The sequence below is a fragment of the Protopterus annectens genome, chromosome 3.part1 (genome assembly GCF_019279795.1).
Source record: "Protopterus annectens isolate FY-2018-M chromosome 3.part1, PAN1.0, whole genome shotgun sequence".
Lineage (NCBI taxonomy): Eukaryota > Metazoa > Chordata > Ceratodontiformes > Protopteridae > Protopterus > Protopterus annectens.
Window position 1 is genome coordinate 1,717,776,891 of NC_056732.1, and position 23,096 is coordinate 1,717,799,986.

Consider the following 23,096-nt stretch of genomic DNA (forward strand, 5'->3'; position numbering starts at 1 on the left):
CAATATCCTTTATGGTCTATTCTGGCTGTAACCAGAAAATGTATAACAAGAAAATGGAAATCCACTGTTCCTCCAAGTTATGAAGACTTCATATCTCTATTAAAGGAATCTGCACAGAAAGAAATAAAAGTCAAAGAAGAAAGAATTTTTCCCAGACGTTGGACAGACAGTCCTTGGAATAAAATCTTAATACTTATAGACACATTACAAAAGGACAGAATTTCTTCTACAGGAAATTGAAATGTCATAAACTAAAATGAACTTATGTGAATATATGCCAGTAAAGGTTATACTAGTTCTATGAGATTATTCCTCTTTATAACCTTATTGGTTAATCCTTTTCATTGGACCACCTGTAAATATTGTACATATTATTATAGTTATTAAATATTTTCTTTTATTTTGAATTGTAATTTAAAATTTACTGTATCATAATTTGTCTACAAACAAAAAAAATAAAAATTATTTAGCAAAAAAAAAGATTCCTCTTGAAGAGAGTCAATGAGGGACTCTGCCTAACCTGGGCTGGGTACTTCTGTCTTCCCATAAAGCTTCTGCTAGGAAAATCTACAAGAGTAAGTGGAAGAGGTTTGTTTGTTGGGCATATAAAAAACATATCGAACCTTGTTCATTCCCTGCACAAAGTCAACTTGAGTTTTTGGCAGAATTTTTTTAATGAGGGAGATAGCTCTTCTGCCATTTAAGTTCAATTGGCAGCAATCTCTAACTTTCATGTAGGACCTGACAATTCTTCTTTAGCCTCTACTAAGATATGCAAGGCTTTCCTAAATAGTGTCATAGGTTCATAGGACGATACTAGGCTATTGGACCGGAGGGCATTATAAGCCTAGCCAAGGATTTCACCCATGTTCCCACAAAGTCAGCACCTGTTTTCCCTGTGCAGCAGGGACACAGGTGGGATCCCAGGGGTATATTTTCTGTTTCCCATCCAATCATCCAGGTTCCTCTTAAAGAGGGCTAGTGAGGTACTCTGCTTGACATGGAGAGAGAGTGTATTAAAAGGTTGTATTTTACTTAGACATTTTATAAAGATCCTACTTCTCCTTGAGATTTGAATCTTCTATTATAGACCTTAATCTATTTGCTCTTCAAACCAGCAGGAAAATGTGATCTTAAATTTCTAACTTGGAAGATAATTTTTTAGTGGCTACCACCTCTACTAGGAGAATTTCAGAACCCCAAGCTTTATCGTCTAAACCTCCTTACTTGATTATCCATAAAGATAGAGTGTCATTAAGAACCAGTCCTTCCTTACTTCCTAAGGTGGTGTCAGAATTCAGTATCAATCAAGTTATTAACTTGCCCGTTTTCTTTCCAAAATTTGAAAACAAATGCGAATATGTTACATTTGCTGAATGTTCATAGACAGTTGCATTTCTACTTACAAGGAACAAAGGACATTAGGAAGTCTGATCAGTTACTTATATCCTTTGCTGATACAAATTATGCAAATCTGTTATAAAGGTAACATTGGCAAGGTGGATTAAGGACCTGCCTAGCCTTTGTGTTCAATAAAGTGGGCATTTCATTACTAAAACCTTTAAAAGCTCATACTACAAGATCTATGGCAACCTTGTCAGTATTTTTATCCAATCATTCCATGGATGATATTTGTGCAGCTGTTACCTGGGATAATCCTCATACTTTTATAACTCATTACAAATTGGATCTGGTCTCAAGGGGAAGAACAACTTTTGGTTCAGCCGTGCTCAGGAACATCCTTCCTTAGAGTCCACCTGTGATATAAGTTAGCTGGGGACTCTGTCCCAATGGTTGAGGAATGAATAAAAATTGACAACAGCAGGTATAGAAGTTATGTACTTGCCATAACATTCCATCTATGTATCCATTTTCATTCTTCCTCAACTGCCCACTGTGGCACTGCCAGCCCAGCTATCTGGAATTTTGTAAATAATCATATATCATTTGTGATTATTAATATGATTCATATACTTGTCTTACAAATGTAAGAGAACTATATATTATGTCTATATCAAACTACTGGTGCAGAAGTGTGTGTTGAACAGGGTTTGTGCAGTACTGAGCTTCAAGGATGTGACCTCAATGTACCCTACTGGAAAAGAACAGAAATGTTTATAAACTATGTACCTGTGCAAATGTATGTTTTATTAGTAAAAGCTGGAACATACAGAGTTAACTTGCAAAACTTCAAGAAAATAAGTTGAAATTAAAGTGTTTTACGATTATCTCTCAGTTTCAGCTCAGCAGCAGACACAATGTCTAGAGCTAGAAGTTTTTGTATTGTCTTGAAACAGAAATAATTACTAGGTTACAAATGTAAAAGCATTTTATTGTTTTACAACTTCCATGTTTTGCAAACACAGAGATGTTAAAATTCTGTTAGTATCTGTTTAGCCTGGGGACTGAAGTCAGGTGACAAAGAGTGATGCCATCTAAGCTAATCCAGCAGTAATGTTATTATTAATTTAAAAACTCTCTCAGAGAGAGACTGGGCATTTTGTATCTTGTCTTGGACTTAGAAACATCCACTCAGCACTTCTGCCTGTATGGTGTCTGTAAGTAAGACTTAGGGCATAGTGTTTCTCTTAGATGTAGATAGGAATATAGTAAAGATTAGTTTAGACGTTTTCTGTATTTATTTGAGACTGTCCTACAATGTTGTTTTAAAATATTCTTGTGATTCTGCTGAGTTATTGAGCATTGTCTTGTTCTTTTATTATTTATTGTTTAAATATATTTAAACCTATATTTGTGGCTGATATTTGTGAGACATATTTAAGCTCTCAGAGTACTTGCATATGTATTTGGTGACACTGTACAGGCCACTTCTAATAGCCTGGCACTTGGTCAAAATCTACCATGTGGAGTAATAATAGCATTACACAGTAGGATTGGAGAACCTTTGTAAGGGCCTTAACGTAGTTGATAGGTAGGGGTGGCTGGTAGCTGATACTACCTGATAGTCTGGGCAGAAGGGGACATAGCTATTAAACCTGTGCCAACCTTTCCTAGGTGTGTGCGTGTGTGTGTGTGTGTGTGTGTGTGTGTTTGTATATCAATCAAATCTCAAAGTGTGTGTGTGTCAGTTACTTGGGCAGAGACACAAAGCACTGGCTAGACAGAGAGGATGCTGGAGGTCTTTCCCTGGCCACTCTGCTGAGATCTTAACCCTATAGCTGTGCCAGTAGGAAGTCTTATTGGTGATCTGAAGAAAGAGGGAGAACCAGCCCCAGACTGACTGTGATCTCTGTGTGCTCTTAAGGGGAAATTGTACTTTACTGTGTATGTACTTGTCATCCTCCCATTGTGTACGTTCCTCACTGTGCTAGTGGTGAGGATTGACGCTCCTTGATTACTGGGCCAGTGCAGAGGCATCACACACACCCACCAAACCCTAACCTGTGTCGTCATAGACTTCTGGAAGAAAGAGATGCTATAAGACACTGCAGTGTCTTATATGGAGCTCCAGATATTGATTTCCTTTGTTAGTCAAAGGCAAAGTAAACTTTATTGTCATTTAGAACTGCACACATGTAGCCATGTAGCCTAAACAAAATTGCGTGCATCAGCTCAATTCTTGAGATTACAAAGGAAAGTGAAACAACACATACAAGTAGAGGAATAAACATAACTACCAAATGCAATACTACTCCCAATACATGCAAGAAAGAGAAGAGACATTTACCAAGACTCGTATACAAAAAGAATACCCTCCCCTGAGTTAAATTAGCTACCCAATTTAAAGTAAAACAAAACACACTACAGATTAAAATGCCTATGCTATTTGTCTAGTATTGCATTCAGTGAGTTAAATAATACTGACCTGACTATGGATATAATAAATAAATATTTCAATTACTTGGAATATATGTAAGTATATATATCACACAAATAAATAAAAATTGACTCATGTGTCCAGACACCTGGTACTAGTGCCTGAGTTCAGAAGTCTAATCACTGTAGGGTAGAAACTGTTACTGAATCATGTAGTCCTGCAATGGATGCTGCAATATCTCCTGCCTGATGCCAGATGCTTAACCAGTCCATGTGTTAGGAACATTATTCTACTATTTAGTGCTTATGTCATTTAGCAAACAAGATGTGAGGTATGCTAGGGGTTGGTATATTATGGATAGAGAGGAACTCAAGAGTTTCAGTTGGGTATGAGCTATAGTAATGGCCGAGTCAGATCCAAGATTTGGATCCAAACCCAATGGCTGTGGAAGAATGAAAATAGACAACACAGATGGAACCTTATGGTAAGTACATAACTTCTTTGTTTCTGCCTGCTGTCTGTCGGTAACAAGTCCCTGACTTCCTGTTCTCCACCTAGAAAGTTACTAGAATAATGGAATGTGTTTTTTACCAAAGAATATGAAGTCTGAAACCTAAATGGATACCTTTATTTAGTGTCCTCATTCCTCATTTGTCCAAAAACCATGGACTTCTTGAGTAATACTGTACACTGTCAACATATGAGCAAAGCTCTCAACCTCTTGGCACAAAATATCTGGACAAAGCCAAAAATAATAGGGGGACAAAGCCCCCAAAAATAGGGACAAATTTTAAATATTGTTCTTATAAACTTAGAAAGTTTGTAGAATAAAATGCCCTGTGTTACCATGCATTTTCCGAATGAAATCAATTCTGAAACTGAAATGCCTATCATTATATAGTAAATTAAATCCTAACTGATTTGCCACAAAAATCCAGAGAACCACACATTTTATAAGGAACAGATGAATATTTTGAAACAAAAATTTGGGTAGCTGAATTTGAAGCAAAAATCTGGACAGTTGAGAGGTAAGATGAGGCAAAAAATCTGGACATTTTGTGAAAATCCAGAGATTTGAAACATCTCTCAACCAATTAGCGGCAAATCTCAACAGAATCAGGGACAAATTCAAAGAAGTCAGGGGCACTTTTAAAATATTAGTAATGTTGTTGTTGTTGTGTCTTTCGGCTTATCCCGATTAGGGGTCGCTACAGCAGAACGCCGGTCCGCTAATGTTTGGTAGTTGATTTTTACATGCCGAGTTACCAGCCCTGACGCACAACCTTCAACCAAGGCACGCCCATTCACGCATGCCTCCACACAGAAGACGCTCTAGCTGAGAGTCAAACGCGACAACGTCTTGCTGTGCGGTAACAACGCTACCGTAGCACCACTACCGTGGGTTTTAAAATATTAGCAATATTAAGTTGAAATAGTGACAGAACAAGAGAATGTAAATTAATATAAATTTCCTGAAGTATAAGACGACTGTAACGCTATCCATTCTCATAGCTCTCAACCTTCCATCTCCAAAATGAGGAACACTAGCCCTCATAATGTGGAACAAATGGGCAAAATGTGGAACACATACTACTGGCTTACTAACAATTTCAACTAGGAAGGTCATAGGATGGTTAAATGTGCTGGTTTTACTTATAAAGAAGATCTTTTAATTAATTATTATGATTCATTTCTGTTTACCAGGGATTTCACTTTAAAAAATTCCTAACACTGAATATGTGACAGGGTCTTTCAATGTGGAACTTCGAGGTACTTTGAGGAACATGAACTTTTTAAGACCCCAAATGAAGTGCGTTCCTCGTAATGAGGTATCATTTCTCAAGTGTGATTCATCACTCGTTCTCCCCTGACACCAGGTTTAGGTAGGATTAAGAGGGACAGAGCTAAAATTTGAATCAAAATCAGGGACAGTTGAGAAGTATAATTTGAGAGGAATGAAAGATGTGTGCAAACACAAAGGACTACATTACCGCTGGCGAAGTGCTTTACCGCTTTGAAAGCCGTAAAACACTTACCACATTGTCTTCGTTTTTGCTGTATACCGAGAAGATAAAGCTCCGTGCACTACAAGGGGTTATGAGCGGTTCGCCGATGCTGGCTGCATTTATTATGTTTCTTGACGTGGGTGTCAAGGTTCCAACATGTCTCCAGCACATAAGCACCGGCGAACCGGTCATATATCAATAGTACTGGGGTGGAGGTATATCTAACAACTGTGGACAGTGCGCAGATTTTTGCCACATGTTTGATTTTGCTCTGCTCATCCTAAAATAAGCATTTACTTTTTCTTGGGAAATCACTGAGGACTAAAGTCGCCAAACAATGACACACATTCCCTATCAGACTTCACGTCCTTCAGTAAATGCATGGTAATGCAAAACCTGTTATTCTAGCAACTTTCTAAATTTATAAGACCAGTGCTTAACATTTGCCCCTGAGTTTCTGCAGTTGTCTGTACCTCACCCATCTTAATTTGTGCTTATCAAAGAGTTTTTGCAGAGGTAGGGGCGGGGTTCCCATTCTAATCTTTTCGAAACTTAAATGTGAAGCAAAGTCATCTGACCGCTGGAGACTGCAGGGGAGGACTATTACGAACATAGGAGGAGAATATAAATCGGGTGCATTCTGTCCATCCAGACCTTTCATTGAAACATCCTTCTCCGCACACACTGACTTTAAACTCGAAGATCGCCGAATTTTACTTCTGGGTAAGTGGCACATTTCATAGAAAGCACAGTTACTATAAAATATTGCATTCCTGTGTGTGCTTGTACTATCTTTAAAATGTCTTATAAGAAAGAATATGCCATTAAAGAGGCATGAAGATTATTTTTATAGAAATAATATCATTATTTAACTTTCACAAGTGTAGAGAAATGTAAACAGTATTTACATTAAAAAAGATATGCTTTAGTTTTGCCACAGGTGTTTAATTGACTCTTTTGCTTATTAATACATTTAGGATACAGCCTTGAGATGCACACTGCTGTGCGTTATGGTAACTCAGGAGTCCCATAGGAAGGAATGGCAACCAAGTGTCCAGGCTCAGGCTCCATGACCTACCTCTCTAGTGTTATTGACTGTCAGTGTTCGTGTGTGTGTGTGAGAGAGAGAGAGAGACGGTCAATCTGCCCCCGTTTGGGGCCTTTGATCTCCATTATTTTTTTCTTTGACCCTAGTTCCTGAGCAAAAAAGTAAAGATCTACGTCCCAGAACAGGCTTATAAATCTGTCACTGTAAGAATCAAACGAAAAACTGGAAATCGTTAAGCAAAAGGTACGGCATGCGATGCGAGCAGTGCATTTTGTATGACACTGTTGTGAGGCTCTGTCTGCAGAAATACATTTTTGAATTTTCTCAGAGAAAGACGTTTTTGCAAACTACCCCACCATTTTCATGATTATATGTTTACCTGAAAGGGGGCGGGGGCTGAAGGAAAATTTAAATGTCTCACGTCCAGACCAAAACAAGTAAAAAAAAAATCAGTACCTTGTTTTGAATAGTTCACCTTTCTGAAAGTGGCTAGTAGCTAGCGGCATATAAAAGTGAGCTACTTGTCATGGTACATACATTACTTGTTTGGGATTATCCAAACCGGGACTGTCCTTGAATCCTTTGTCTGTGAATATAAGTGCATTTATAAATATGCACGTATATTAATTCCAAATGTTAATAAGATTGGTGCTATATTGCATTAGCAGACTGAATTCGTGGGAAGGAGTTAAGCACCCAAAGAATATTTGGAAGCACCTCTGTCTTACTCTAGGAACATTTCTTACATGTGCTACACACAGCTAAGTCCCTTCCCTTGGAGAAAAGGTGTGAGAGAACCCACCCAGTATCCCAGATTCCAAATTTCCAATCACTGCTCAAGTCAGCTTTGGAATGGCTTGGGATCCTAAGCTTTTATTTATTTACAATATACATTTCTATGTAACGTACAGAAAGAAAACACCGCCGCTATAGCTAACTACTTTAAAAAAGGAACTGAAAATATATACCATTATTAAGATTACCATTTCTTCTACTCACTTTTACCCAGTACAGTTCTTCTTTAGGCAGCTGTATGCTGCCAAAAAAGGCAAATGTGAATTTTTAGGAAAAACATGTTTTTTATGTTTCCTTTAATAATTCCATAAAACAATAATTTTGTTTCTGAAGAACCTTAATATAATATAATACAACAGAACCTGCTCAAATTCTGTAAAAGTGAGATTTTATTTTGCTAGCAAAGTAAAGTAGTGTCCTTTGCATTAGCTGCAAGTATGATTTGTCCTGCAAAATTACAGGTTTCCAAAAAAATTTCCCACTTTGGACACCTGAAAAGGTACCAGCCCTAACCATTATAGTTCAGAAACCTTGCACTTCCCGTGCTTTTGTTGAGAACCCCGTGAACCATACCTCTCCACTGTCCCTTATCCTCTGGAACATTTCTGATTTTGCTCTAAATTTTGCTTTATCCCACCTAAAGTCTGTAATTTTCCCCCTCAAAAAGGTTATAGTTAACAGTCAACAAATGATAATCATGAAAGCTGCTGATCTCTTTTGCCTTCCAAAATGTTCATAGGTTCATAGGTTCATAGGTTCATACTAGGCTATCTGCCCGAGGGCATTTACAAGCCTAGCCCATAGTTTTGTGGCTTACGCCACCCCTTTAGTATGGGGAACTATACCCATTATTTTGCTGTGCCTCTGTTGAGCAGTGACACTGAGGTAATCCCTGGGGTATATCTGCGATCTCCCATCCATTGGTCAAGATTTCTCTTGAACAAGGCCAGCGAGGTGCTCTGCCTCACATATACCGGGATTTTATTCCACAGCATAGGGAGTCTTTGGGTGATGAATCTATCCCTCCAGCACGTCCTATTAATAGCCGTGTTGAGGTTTAAGTCTCCGCCCTTGTGGCTCTGACGGATCTAGATTTTTGAGGTGAAGCATATTCATCAAATCTGGGTTTGACATGGCCTTGTATGTTAGGCAAAGGTCACCTCTGAGCAAGCGTGGCGACTGAATAGAGCTGGAGTTCTTTCAGTCGGGCAGCATAGGACAGATGTTTGAGACCCTTTATCCTTTTGGTGAGGAACTTTGTGGCCTCTCCAGCTGATGCAAGTGTCGGGTCAGATACATTCGAATGGGGCATTGTACTCAATCATTGGTCTGATGAGTGATGAGTATAGGAGACTATGACCTCCCTTGATCTAGATGAGAATCCCTTCATGATAAGGTGGGCAATGTAGAAGGTCTTCCTAGCTACTTTAGCTACATGGGTGTCGAATGACAGACTACTATCAACCTGGGTCCCCAGGTCCCTGATAACTTCTTCTGTGCTCAGTGGATTGCCACCTATTTGGTAGCTAGGGGTAACCTTGTTTTTCCCGAAGGGTATGACTATGCATTTGTGGCATTTAACTTTAGGCCATGGCTCTGGCACCAGTTATCCGTTTCTGTGAGACCCTTCTGAAGGATATCTGTGTCAGATGTGTTTTCTACTATGGCCCAGTTTGCAGTCATCTGCAAACTTTGTCAGCCATAACCCTCCTGTGTTTGCTTGTACTTGGAAAAGTAGATGCCAAACAAGAGTGGGCCCAGGACTGAGCCCTGTGGTACACCACTTGTGACAGGTTTTGAGTCTGACATGGCGCCAGCAACTCTGACCCTGTGGGTTCTGTCACTCAGCCAGTTTGCAACCCATCTTGTGATGTATGGGTTAACATTTAAGCTGATGAGTTTTCAATGATACCAGTGGGGTATTGTATCGAAGGCCTTCGCCAGATCGAGGTAGGCTGTATGGACTGCCTTTCCCTCATCAATGGCTTTGGTGACTGTTTGAAAAAGTCAACCAAGTTTAGAAGGCATGATCTGCCTTTGACAAAGCCAAACTGGGATGGATCCAAAGTCTGCAAATTCCCTATGTCTTTATTTATGAGGTCCATTATGATCCTCTCCATGGCTTTGCAGATAAGGCTTGTCAAGCTAATGGGCGGTAATTTCCAGGGTCGGTGGAGGCACCGCCTTTGTGAAGTGGGACCACAGTTGCAGTGCGCCACTTCCTGGGTACGTATCCAGAGTTAAGACTATGATTAAACAGCTGTCCTAGCTGTGGGTTTAATTCCTCGTTGAGTTCGTGGAGCACACAGCCGGGGACACCATCAGGTCCCATGGATGCTGTGTTTTTGCTTTGGAGAGAGCAGTTCTCACTTGGGCGTTGGAGATGTTTGGGGGCTGCAATAGCTTGGTATAGATATCTCTCCTTTTGGGGGAGGGGAAGTTTGCACTGAACCTGTCAGCCAGTATGTTGGCAATGTCTGTAGGATCAGTAATCTTCACATCATTTTGAACTAGTTCTGAGCATATCTGGGAGTTTCCTCCCAGGTTTCTAACATAGCTAAAGAAGGCCTTATGATTGTCTTTTGAGTCTTTAGCTATTTTTCTCTCAAAATTTGCTTTGGATGATTTTATGAGAGCTCTTAGTTTTTTACTTATAGTGATCAAGGGTGTCTTACCTTTTAAGGATTTTGCTCTATCTTGTAGTAGCTTCCTCCTTTTGTTGTTAATTCAATGCTTTTTATTCTGTCAGTGTTTTTTCCCCCAAGTAGTAGTACCAGTATTTTAAGAATTGTGCTTGATTTGAGACCTTTGTCCCTTATTAATTTTGATTTTGTCCCTGATTCTAGATGTAAGGCGACAAGACCTAAGCATGAACCCAAATGCATGAATTAACGTTACATCATTGATATGTGCTTTTCTTAACCAATGCAATACCTGACTAAGCAGAAAGTCCCCTAGGTACAGCATATGAACTTATTTAGGATAAGTCCATTATTTAATTATTTATTTATTTACATTTGTTGACCGGGAGTGTCCGACTGGACGTAGGTCCATTTTCAGAGGAGGCCCGGGGAGAAAAGCTCCACAGTTAAAATAAACAGACAGTAGTTACACTGGATTACATAGCGATTAACAATTTGATTAACATAGCAATTAATTACAAACATACTTACAGATGAAGAACATAGTACATCAGGATAAGTCCATTAGAAACCCAACTAGGTTGTACATAGCTTTCAATATCTCTGGTCAAACATCAAGGACAAAACATAGAATAATCAGGGGCAATTTATTCATAAAAGAGATACTTTCTAAATAACATCCTTTTGGCTATTAGTATAAGATGATTGATATTAATATACACATTTTAAATAATTAGAATGCTAAATGTACTACAGTATTCAAACATTCAGTGATCTTAAATAAATGTATTTATAGATTGTAATGTCCCATGTTTTCTCACAAAAAGTCATACTTTTTTCAAGTTACAGAGCAAAATTTTAAGGAAAAATGAAAGTTCTAGAGAAGGAAGAGTGTTTTTAATTGGAGAATTCAGGACAATGGCAACTATAATTCTAAAAAAAATAATAATAAAGTTAACTGTATTGTGAATATAATTAATGTACTAAGGAAATAATTGAAAGAAAGATGGCACATGGTATTGCAGTTACCTGAACCCTTAAAGGAAATGGCATGTAACTCCTTGGTATGCCTTCTCACCTCTCTCCCTATCACATTATAACTGGCCACAGATAGCCATTCCATGAACTTTGTAGGGTAATAGAACAGCTGCATTTTTGAATTTCTGAGAATTAATCTATTTTCACTTACATGAGGTTAGTTTGCTCATAATTTATTTGTTCAAGCTAACATTGCTTGACAGTTAATTTCTTAATGCAGGTTTGCTCACTGCATGATATGGCTCTCCTTATAGGACTGAGTACTTACAGTTTTATTCTTAGTCAATAATCATCTCCTTAGAGAAAAAAATAAGATTTATTAAGGTTATTGTCTTGTCCATGAGTTGGAGTGACCTCAGAGTGAGAAGAGAAATACATCCAATTTGTTTGCATTGCTGTTCAGTAGTTTTGCAAACAAGTATGCTCACATTTGTGTGAGTGTGTGTGAGTGTGTGTGAGTGAAAAAGAGGCACAGACATTTTGTAGAATGTCATCACAAAACTGTGGGGCTAGCCCAGATGTATCTAGATGTAGTCCACCATTATAAATAACCTCATCTGTTCAGCTGTTCCTTGCAGCTGCCATTGCCCTTTGAATTGAAGTCACAGCCACCCCTGTAAAAATCAGAAGTGAAAGGGGTAAAAGAACACCTACAAGATAAGAGACAAGAAATCAAAGCAAGGCTAAAAAGTACCCACTGGTGTCTATTCATAGGTAATTACTAGGCTAACAAATTCATGAGGCCTTTTTAAGCCTAGCCATGCTAACCAAAGGTAAGAATCAAGCCCTGTACCTTGCATGTGTAAGGTACATACTTTAAACATTATCCCAACTGCAATCCTTATTTTTAAACTTTTTTGGATTTTCAGTTTGTAAAATAATCACAATTAAATATTTACAGTCAGATATTTGTGAACATAATAAATTAAAAAAATTTCAAGTAAACCTCACACACAAAAGAAAAAAAAAACAACTATTTACAGGCGTGTCCATTAACCATCAAATCATTCAAGTTATTGTACATTACATTAAATCTAAAATGCAATTATATTTGCTTGTCAAGCAGATCTCTAAGTTTTGTCCATGCATTGTAGCAAGCGGTAATCCTGGTTGTTCTTGACTTAATTGTAATGATTTCCAGGTGACAGACTTTGGTTGCGATATTTATAAATTATTTGAAGGAGAGTACCAACGCCAATCTTGCCGTCAAAAATGTTCTTGCTTAGTTTAATAAGGAAATCTGGACCCTGATGAAATCAACCAAAGCCAGGAATGAGGTAAAAATAGCCACCCACCATGAAAGATAACCCCAAACCCTTCTTTAACTATGTCAGAAACCTCAAAAGCAATGTCCAACACTGTACAAAGCTAATAGTAAATAATGTCACATACTCAGGTCTAAAGAACAAAGCTAATCAACTATCTGATAAATTTAGCTCACATTTTACCCTCCCCTCCTCTCTTATATTCCTAGATCACACATCATATCTATACCCCATCAAATTTCCCAAGAACATGTCCTCAAGGCAGTATCTAAGGCCAAGAGTGCTACTTCTTTGGATCTGAATAACACACCAAGTTGCCTACTGTCTAGTCTGAAACAAGACTTTTCAGACCCCCCATACAGAAGCTATTCAATATCAGCCTCCTAACAGGCTTCATGCCAGATGAATGCAGGACAGTAACAGTCATCCTCTTGCACAATGGTGTGGTGTCATTGGACCCAGGCAGACCCATGTCTGACCAGCCTGTAAGGCTACGGAAAGGATCATTATGGAATTAACAAATAAGGATGTAGGTGACCTAAAAACTCTTTATCTAAGCCAATTCTGATTCATCATGGGCAGAACCTGCCTACTTTACCTAGCTGACTTCTTTGAGAAGGTTACTGAAGCAATGAATGAGGGCAAATCAGTGCAATCCACATCTGTAGACCTCTCAAAAGGCATTAAACAAAATTTCACACTTGGTTATGGTAGATAAAGTCTCCCAGCTAAGTATAAATCCCTATGTAACTCACTGGATAGTTAACTGGCTGTAAAACAGAACCCAAAAAATTTAGGATGAGCAGCTCTATTACCTATAAAAGACCTGTCACTAGCAATGTACCCTAGGGTCAGTCCTTGGACCACTCCTCTTTGCTATTTATTTCTCAGAGGTCAAAACAAAGGTTAAAGGTTTATGGATAATCAGGTTGCAGATGACTGTAAATTTGGTGTCATCATTAACTCCCCAGAGGATAAAAAGACCTCCCAAGAAGGCCTTTCCTAAACAAATAGCTGGTGTAAAAAAATGGAGTAAAACAAAATGCATGTATAATGGTATCCTTCAGCAAGCATAACTTTCCTTGTAACTGTCACATCAGTTTAAAGCTGGGCCTGTAGTCAGGGATCTGGGGACCTTATGAAGGCACCTTAGTTCAACTGGTGTCCTAGGCAAAAGGGCTCCATGGTGCCACCCCACTCCACCTGGTGCCCCTATCCTTGTCTATCTACACCATATAAATACTGGAAAAGTGCCCCTGCTAGAGTGGCACCCTAGGCATCCACCTAGTTGGTCTGTCTAAGGTCGGCTATGTGATCACCACATAAACACTATCATAAGGACATCTTCTTGAAGTGAAACTTCTTAAGGCAGGGTAGTGCGAGTTCAGAGTGAAATGGTAGTCAAACTCTGCCCAGTAAGGGCAGGGTTTGACTTCCATGCTCTGCTTTAGCTTTTCAACCACACACACACACACACACACACACACACACACACACACACACACATTAACTCATTAGCACAAGAAATCTGGGTAGAGCCACAAATAAGGGGGAACAAAGCCCCAAAAATAGTGGCAGATTTTAAATATTGCTCTTACAAACTTAGAAAGTTGCTAGAATAGCAGGGTTTCCATTAGCATGAAGTTTCTGAAGAAGAGGTGTGCATGTGAGAGAGTGAGTGAGTGAGATAACTACTGGCAGTTGCAGCAGTATAGAGATCTGCGTACCTCTGCATCTTTCAGCTGAAGAAATCTGGATAAAGCCTAAAGTAAAGGGAGAATATAACTGTGTGCACAAAAGCAGAAGAGACAGTGTGTGAGTGAGTGAGTGACTGACTGAGAGATTGAGAGAGAGAGAGTGAGATAGTGAACAATGAGAACAATCGACCGATCCCCTTGGCAGCAGCAGCATCAGCATCAGTTAAGAGGTTTCTGTACCTCTAGACTATACCTCTTATCTTCTTAGCACAAGAAATCTGGATAGATCCACAAGTAATGGTGGAACAAAGGACCAAAAATAGAAATGGGTAGCTTTTCTACCCCCCCCCCCCCCCCCCCCACACACACACACACACACCAATTAACCTGTTAGTACAAGAAATCTGGATACAGCCACAAATAACAGCGGAACAAAGGACCACAAATAATGACAGATTTTAAATATTGCTCTTATAAACTTAGAAAGTTGCTAGAAAAACTGGGTTTCCATTAGCATGCATTAAGAGGTTTCTGTACTTCTCAACCATTCCTCTTAAACTGTTAGTACAAGAAATCTGGATTGAACCACAAATAATGGGAACAAAAGACCAAGAATAGAGACAGATTTTACATATTGCTCTTATAAATGTAGAAAGTTGCTAGAATAACAGGGTTTTCATTAGCAGACATTAAAGCAGAGGTGTGTGTGCGAGAGAGCGAGTGAGTGAGATGAGTACTGGCAACAGTAGCAGTAAAGAGGTTTGCATATCTCTGGATCTTTCAGCTAAAAAAATGGATAAAGCTTAAAGTAAAGGTGGAACAAATGCTCAACAATAAAAAAGATTTTAATAATTGTGCTTATAAAATTACAAACTTGGTTAAGTAAAGGATTTCTGTTAACATGAATTTTCTGAAGAAAATAAAACTCTGAAACTCATATCTATATCAATATTTACTGACATCAGTCTCTAATAACTCACAACAAACCAAACATTTTAGGAGTAAGGAACCAAAAAAATAAAGTAAAAACCAGGACATTTTTTAAAGTGTTATATTTTGGATGTAAAATGCTTCCTCCAACATCATTAACATGTACTACAGCAAGTTTAAAACAGTAGGTGGAGAAACTTTTTACATCCAAATATGTAAAAAATAAAAATATATCAATAAAAATAAATATATAAATAAGTAAAGCATGACAATTTTACAGAAAGGCCATTCTGTAAGCACAATAATGCCCTGCAGGGTGTGCATTAAAATGTAATTAATGCCCATCCAAGGGTGTAGAGCCCCATCACTTGCACTCAGCCTCCTTGAATACCTAGCTCTAATAATATATTCTCTTCCTACTTTTTAGGCTGTGTATTATCTAAAAGTCCTCTATGCAGTAATTATCTCTAAAGACTTTGTAATGTGTTCACTGGTATTTGGCCACTGAATTGCTAAGTGTGTTTTTAACTTTGTAATCCAATATGTAAGATAATGGTATGTTATCAATATGTATAATTTTACTTGATTGTTCTTATTATACTGAGGAGCTTTACTCCCCAGGCCTCCATTCAAAACAGGCTCTGTATGGCCCAGTGGACTTTCCTGGTTAACAAACTGAAAATAAATAAATAAGATGTAGAAATCAATTAAAATGCAGTAATTTATGGGGAATTGTACTAACTATTCATCATCAACCAAATATGCAAAAATAAGAACTGACTGTCCTGCATCAGGGTTGTGATAGTGAGGAAAAGAGTGCATTCAGGCAGTAGTTGCAGGACCTACTAGAGAAAGCAGGAAAACATGAGCTGGTGTTAATAATGGAGGTCCTGAAGGCACATATCAGGACAGACAAAACAGGATATGAGGACTGCTTAGATCTACATACGTGGGGCAACATGAATAAAGAGGGAAAAGCCATTCTAGACATATGTCAGGGAAATGGCTTGATGGTGGCCACCACATAGTTCAGCAAGAGAGAAGGTCACAAGATCACATACAAGAATAGCTAACATGCAACTCAGGTAGACTTCCTCCTAGTAAGGAAAGGGTACTAAAATAGAATAAGTGATTGAATATCATCCCAGTGAAACAGTTGGTTCAAGCATAAACTGCTGGTTGGCATGATCATCTGCAAGCTGTGGTCACAGAAGGCTTTATGGTCAATACAGACCAGTCTGAAGACATGAAAGTTGACTGAACAGGAAACATAATAGTTCAAAAAAATACTCAGAGCTGTAGCACCTCGGGAAGAATAGGAAATGGGTGAAGCTGAAGAGGAATATCAGCACCTCAAAACAGGATGTGTGAGGACTGTAGAACAGACATATGGCTGAGTCAGGTATGAAAATAAGATACATAAGGAAAGCTGGTGATGGAATGCAGAAGTCCAGGAAGTCATCAAAGAAAGAAATAGTGAAGAAAAAAGTGGGAGACAGAAAAAATGGACTATGCTGTGGAGGAATACTGGCTGGCTAACAAAGAGGATAAGAGAGCTTTTGCAATAGCAAAGAATTCTACAACTTCTGGAAATTACTGTAGATAGAAGAAAGAAACTCTTAACAGGTTGCAATGCAGTGATAGAAAGATAAAGAAGCTTGTCATTAGACATCCTTCTTAAGAGGTGCCAGCAGCAACCTGCTCACAAGTCAACAGGACATCAAAGGTAGATGTAAGGAGTGCTTCCAGCAGCTTTGGACTGAAGAAAACCCCACAAAAGATCTGCTGTCCCAGACACAGCCTATAATGAAAGAAGAAGAGGGGTTCACCCTAGAAAAAGTAAAAATAGCAAGAAAGAAAATGAAGACAAGAAAAGCAGCAGGCACATACGAGGTCATGACAGACATGATCAAGATGTTGGATGGGTTAGGGGAGGAATGGCTCCTGAGGGTCCTCATAGCAGTATGGAGAGAAAGGCATATCCCAGATGACTGAAGAATAAGCATACTGGTGCCAGTGTACAAGAATAAAGGGAGCATTTACAACTGTGGGCAGTACAGAGGCATCAAACTCCTACCACACTGCATGGAAGTTCTGAAAAGGGTGACTGATAAACGGATATGCAGAGTAGTAGAATGTAAGATGGGAGATGAGTAGTTTGCATTCAGAGCAGAATGCAGCGCAATCATCCTAATGTTTGCAGTGAGCTAGATAGTTGGGAAGAAGCTAGAGGTGAGGAAAGAGTCCAGCTGTGCATTCCTAGACTTGGAGAAAACATTTGAAAAGGTCCCAAGAAAGCTGATTTGGGCAGTCTTGTAGTGGTTTGAAGTTCCAGAAACATTGCTTTGATTTAGTGCAGGCTATGTACAAAGCCCCAAATGACACAAGTATGAACAGTGTTCAGACTCACCAAGGAATTCCAAATGGACATAGATAAACATCATGGTTCGTTTCTGAGACCAGTGCTGTTCACATTGCCAATGGACTACATGAAAAATCAGATAAGAGATGAAGGGTCAACAAAGTTGCTGTATGCACATGATGTGGCATTACAGGCAGACTCTGTTCAAGAATTTCAGTAAAGGATAGGGGAATAGAATTCAAAACTGAAACTGTGTATGCATGAGACAGTTGTAATGGCAGCAAATGTTGGAAGTCAGAAGAAGCTGAGAAATGAGATAGAATGGAAAATAGTGGAATAGATAAACAACTTCAAGTACCCAGGAGGAGTGTTTGAGGAGAAGGGAAGTCTGAATGAGGATGTCAAAGCTAGAATCATGAAGTGTCTGAGGCTGGAGGTAGGATATCAACTGTGGGACAGATGCATAAATGAGGACACCAGAGGAGAAGTTCAAGTAGCTCCAGTTGCAAATAAGGTCAAGGAGAACAGATTATGGTGGTGCAGGCAAATGTGCAAGAAAGCAGAAGACAATCGGGTGGAGAAGATTTAAGACAGACAGAAAGAAGTCAAGAGGAAATGAGGGTATCCAGCAAATAGATGTATGGATTATGTGAGTTAAGATGTGTGACAGCCATTTATGACTGTTGAAGAAGGTAGGACAGTGGCAGTGAATCGATAGAAATGGCAACAACTGACACAATGCCCTGAACCCACATAGAAGAATGAGAAAAAGGGTATTTATGGTGATGATGATGCTAAATTGATTGTGTTATTCAAACCAGCTTGAAAAATACCATCAATTCCAAATAGGGATGGCAATATTTTAGATATACGAGCAAACCTAGGATTTTTAAAATAATGGAAATGTGGGGGGTGTCTGCAGATAACTAATTAATGAATAAGGAGAATAACGTGGGTGATATTACTGATCCTTGCAGGCTTCCATTGAGTAGAGGAGATAAATGGATACAATATAGATCCTGTTTGGACATTCAGGTGTCAGGCAGGATATGAATGGACATTCAGGTGTCTGTTAGGCAGGATATGAATGGACATTCAGGTGTCTGTTAGGCAGGATATGAATGGACATTCAGGTGTCTGTTAGGCAGGATATGAATGGACATTCAGGTGTCTGTTAGGCAGGATATGAATGGACATTCAGGTGTCTGTTAGGCAGGATATGAATGGACATTCAGGTGTCTGTTAGGCAGGATATGAATGGACATTCAGGTGTCTGTTAGGCAGGATATGAATGGACCTTCAGGTATCTGTTAGGCAGGATATGAATGGACATTCAGGTGTCTGTTAGGCAGGATATGAATGGACATTCAGGTGTCTGTTAGGCAGGATATGAATGGACATTCAGGTATCTGTTAGGCAGGATATGAATGGCATTCAGGTGTCTGTTAGGCAGGATATGAATGGACATTCAGGTGTCTGTTAGGCAGGATATGAATGGACATTCAGGTGTCTGTTAGGCAGGATATGAATGGACCTTCAGGTGTCTGTTAGGCAGGATATGAATGGACATTCAGGTGTCTGTTAGGCAGGATATGAATGGACATTCAGGTGTCTGTTAGGCAGGATATGAATGGACATTCAGGTGTCTGTTAGGCAGGATATGAATGGACATTCATGTGTCTGTTAGGCAGGATATGAATGGACCTTCAGGTGTCTGTTAGGCAGGATATGAATGGACATTCAGGTGTCTGTTAGGCAGGATATGAATGGACATTCAGGTATCTGTTAGGCAGGATATGAATGGACATTCAGGTGTCTGTTAGGCAGGATATGAATGGACCTTCAGGTGTCTGTTAGGCAGGATATGAATGGACATTCAGGTGTCTGTTAGGCAGGATATGAATGGCATTCAGGTGTCAGGCAGGATATGAATGGACATTCAGGTGTCTGTTAGGCAGGATATGAATGGACATTCAGGTGTCTGTTAGGCAAGATATGAATGGACATTCAGGTGTCTGTTAGGCAGGATATGAATGAACATTCAGGTGTCTGTTAGGCAGGATATGAATGGACATTCAGGTGTCCGTTAGGCAGGATATGAATGGACATTCAGGTGTCTGTTAGGCAGGATATGAATGGACATTCAGGTGTCTGTTAGGCAGGATATGAATGGACATTCAGGTATCTGTTAGGCAGGATATGAATGGACATTCAGGTGTCTGTTAGGCAGGATATGAATGGACATTCAGGTATCTGTTAGGCAGGATATGAATGGACATTCAGGTATCTGTTAGGCAGGATATGAATGGACATTCAGGTATCTGTTAGGCAGGATATGAATGGACATTCAGGTGTCTGTTAGGCAGGATATGAATGGGCATTCAGGTATCTGTTAGGCAGGATATGAATGGACATTCAGGTGTCTGTTAGGCAGGATATGAATGGACATTCAGGTGTCTGTTAGGCAGGATATGAATGGACATTCAGGTGTCACTTAGGCGGGATATGAATGGACATTCAGGTGTCTGTTAGGCAGCATATGAATGGACATTCAGGTGTCTCTTAGGCAGGATATGAATGGACATTCAGGTGTCTGATAGGATATGAATGGACATTCAGGTGTCTGTTAGGCAGGATATGAATAGACATTCAGGTGTCTGTTAGGCAGGATATGAATCATACTGTTGCTTGGGAATGATCATTGCCCTGAGTAAGGAGTTTAGTAGGAGTGTGCTATCAGCTCAACCAAAGGTTTTTGTGAGATCTGTGAAGATGGATTGTGTAGTTACTGTGTACGAGTGCATGTGTGTGTCGCGTGTGTGCACGTGCACACAGATGTGAGTGAGTGGGGGTGCATAGGCTGTCATACTTCTTATAGACTTGAAGCCATGCTCATATCATAACAGAATCATGTAATTTTAAATATATTCAACAAGTTAATTGTGTATACGTTTTTCAAATATATGTACAAGGGTTGTCAACGTGGAGACTGGTCTGAAGTTATTAGTAAAGGAGGGATTATTGGACTTGGGCAATGGGTTATGTAATGGTCATTTTCCAAATGTAATAGCATAATACTTTCAGTGTGTCAATGGTTGTAGAAGTGTTTGAGTGCTGTAGAAGGGAATCATGACATAGCAGAATAAACCACATTGGAAGGCCATTTGCTCCTACTAGAGCAATCTTTGGGATTTTGTCTAAGAAATTTGCAAAATTTGTCATTTCTATACTTTTGAAGTATAAGGGGTAGAGTCCAAAGGAGTTTGGATATGCAGATGCTAGAGCTTTAGTTATTTATGTTGGTGAAAGTGAGGATTAATCTCTTAGAAAATCAAGAGGACATAAAGATCCTAAAGGTGAAGAAATATGGTCTTCCTTAATAGGGTCTTTTGGTATGGTGCAGCCTTTTATTTGATTTACTAGATTCCAAAATTTCTCCTGGTTTTGGATAAAGATTTGAGAAGCTTCTTAGGAAACTGATTTGTAGAATCAGGTGGCTTTTTAAACTAAATTCATTTAGTAATATATGTCTTTCTCTATTTTCTGTTGAAAGTCATCTTTTCCAGTGACTCCAGGAATTATCCTTTATTTTATATAGGGATTTTAATTTTTGTAAGCCACTAATTAGTGTTTTTCTCAGGTGTCTGGAGATTTTTTAAAAGTATTTGTCTTGCAAATAGAGAAATATGTTAATAAAGGCAGATGTTAACACAATTGGGCCCTGCTGTCTAGCACAGATTCTCAATTGCCTGGAAAAAGCTAAGTATGTATGTAGGATTTCACTTTTTTGAAGGGGTTTTTGGTCTGAAAGTTATTATTCTGAGGGGTGTTTTTTTTTTCTTACTTGTTCCATTTTAGGCTAAAGGTAATTGGGCAGTGGTCTCTAATGGAAACAGAACATGTTATGTTCTAGAAGTGTGTTTGGAATGTTACTAATGACCAGGTGTAGGAAGGAGTGATTGTGTGTTTTAAAGTTTGGCTAACTGAATTCCTTAACTAGATGAATAAACCCCTAGCTAGTAAGAAAGTCAGGAATTTCAATATTGGTGGAGTTTAGGATGTGCATATTGAAGTCTCCTAGAATTATGTCTTTATTATGTTTGATGTGTTGCACAATGTCATTTAAGACATATTAATTTGCTATGGTTTGCTGTGGTGATAGATATGTATTGAGTGAATTTTCAGCCATTTTAAGAGGTGAAATGCCTAACTATTTTAGGTCTTGGCCAATTAATGATGAATGAGTGAATAGTTATCTTCTTTAAGATTATCTTATTATTATGTTAATATATAATATTATATAATTATTATATTATTATTGGGCAGCGCAGTGGTGCAGTGGTTAATGTTGTCACCTCACAGCAAGAGGTTGTCCGGTTCGATGCTGGGGTGCCTTCTGTGGGGAGTTTGCATGTTCTCCCTGCGTTCACGTGGGTTTCCTCCGGGTACTCCAGTTTCCTCCCACATTCTAAAGACATGCGTCTGGAGCATTTTTCCCTGGACCTCCACTGAAAACAGGCTCTGTGGAACCTAGTCGGACTTTCCCAGTCAACAAATGTTAAATAAAATAAACTATCTTTCATTAGGAGAGTAGGATTACAGTGGAGAATCAATAAGTATAATAATGTCTGATTTCTTTCTGTTGTATTTTTATGTCCTGATGTCAGACCCTTGTATATTCAAATATGCTCATTCCTACTGCAGGACCACCACTATTGGGTAAGCCTCTGATGTGACCCTTCACTGGGTCAGCTGTCTGTCTTTCTTTTCATGGCAGAAAGCCTTCAAAGTTCTGTAGTTATGAACTGCTACATGTCCAGAAGATAAGATTTGATGTGCAATGGTGTGTTATACTGCAATACACTACTGTTTTAAATTTATGTTATGCCCTATTCCCTTGTCATTCTCCTCCCACTTATGTTTCCCTAAACCAGAGCGCAGGTTATTAATCAAATTAAGGTTGTCTAGGTCATAGTTTGGGATTTATCTATGTACACCATGGAGCAAAATAAAAGTACCTCCATTTGGAGTAGCATTGCAGATCTATCAACATTTTATAAAGGAATATAGTAATGAGTGGTAACATATTGAATAAAACTCTAACCTTGATGATTTTACTTTCTGTTTATCTTTTATTAGAATGTCATCCACAGACAGGTTGAAAGCCAAAGAAAGCCTTTTTAAAGGCGAACGTCTCATCTCCAAAAGTGGGCAGTATGAAGTTGTTTTGCAGGTAAGCTATTTTATTTTGTGTTACAACAAACCAATATTGACTCATCACATCCTCATGAATATAAAATGAAAGAAATACTTCCTTTACATGGGTGGAAGACCAAGTAAGAAAATGACATATTAACTTTTCTGTCATCGGACTAGCTCCTTCTTGAGACCAGACATCATTCTTGGCTATTATTCATGTATCTTGCATTAAACAGATAAAATCCCTGATGCAGGATCCATATAGCAGATGAATAATTATGTAGAACAATGCCTTAGCTGGGAGGGTTGGTTAAGGAAACTCATCTGTGGTGACAT

General features: G+C 38.9%; 1 protein-coding gene across 1 annotated transcript in view; it reads left to right on the top strand.

The window, feature by feature from the left end:
- Positions 1 to 6,340: 6,340 nt before the first annotated feature.
- Positions 6,341 to 23,096, top strand: part of LOC122798900 (mannose-specific lectin-like) — a 33,538-nt gene continuing 16,782 nt past the window's right edge. The window contains exons 1-2 of the mRNA XM_044068002.1: positions 6,341 to 6,507; positions 22,701 to 22,794. Coding sequence (XP_043923937.1) covers positions 22,702 to 22,794 — 93 coding nt within the window. The 5' untranslated portion in view covers positions 6,341 to 6,507; position 22,701. The remainder of the gene's footprint in view (positions 6,508 to 22,700; positions 22,795 to 23,096) is intronic.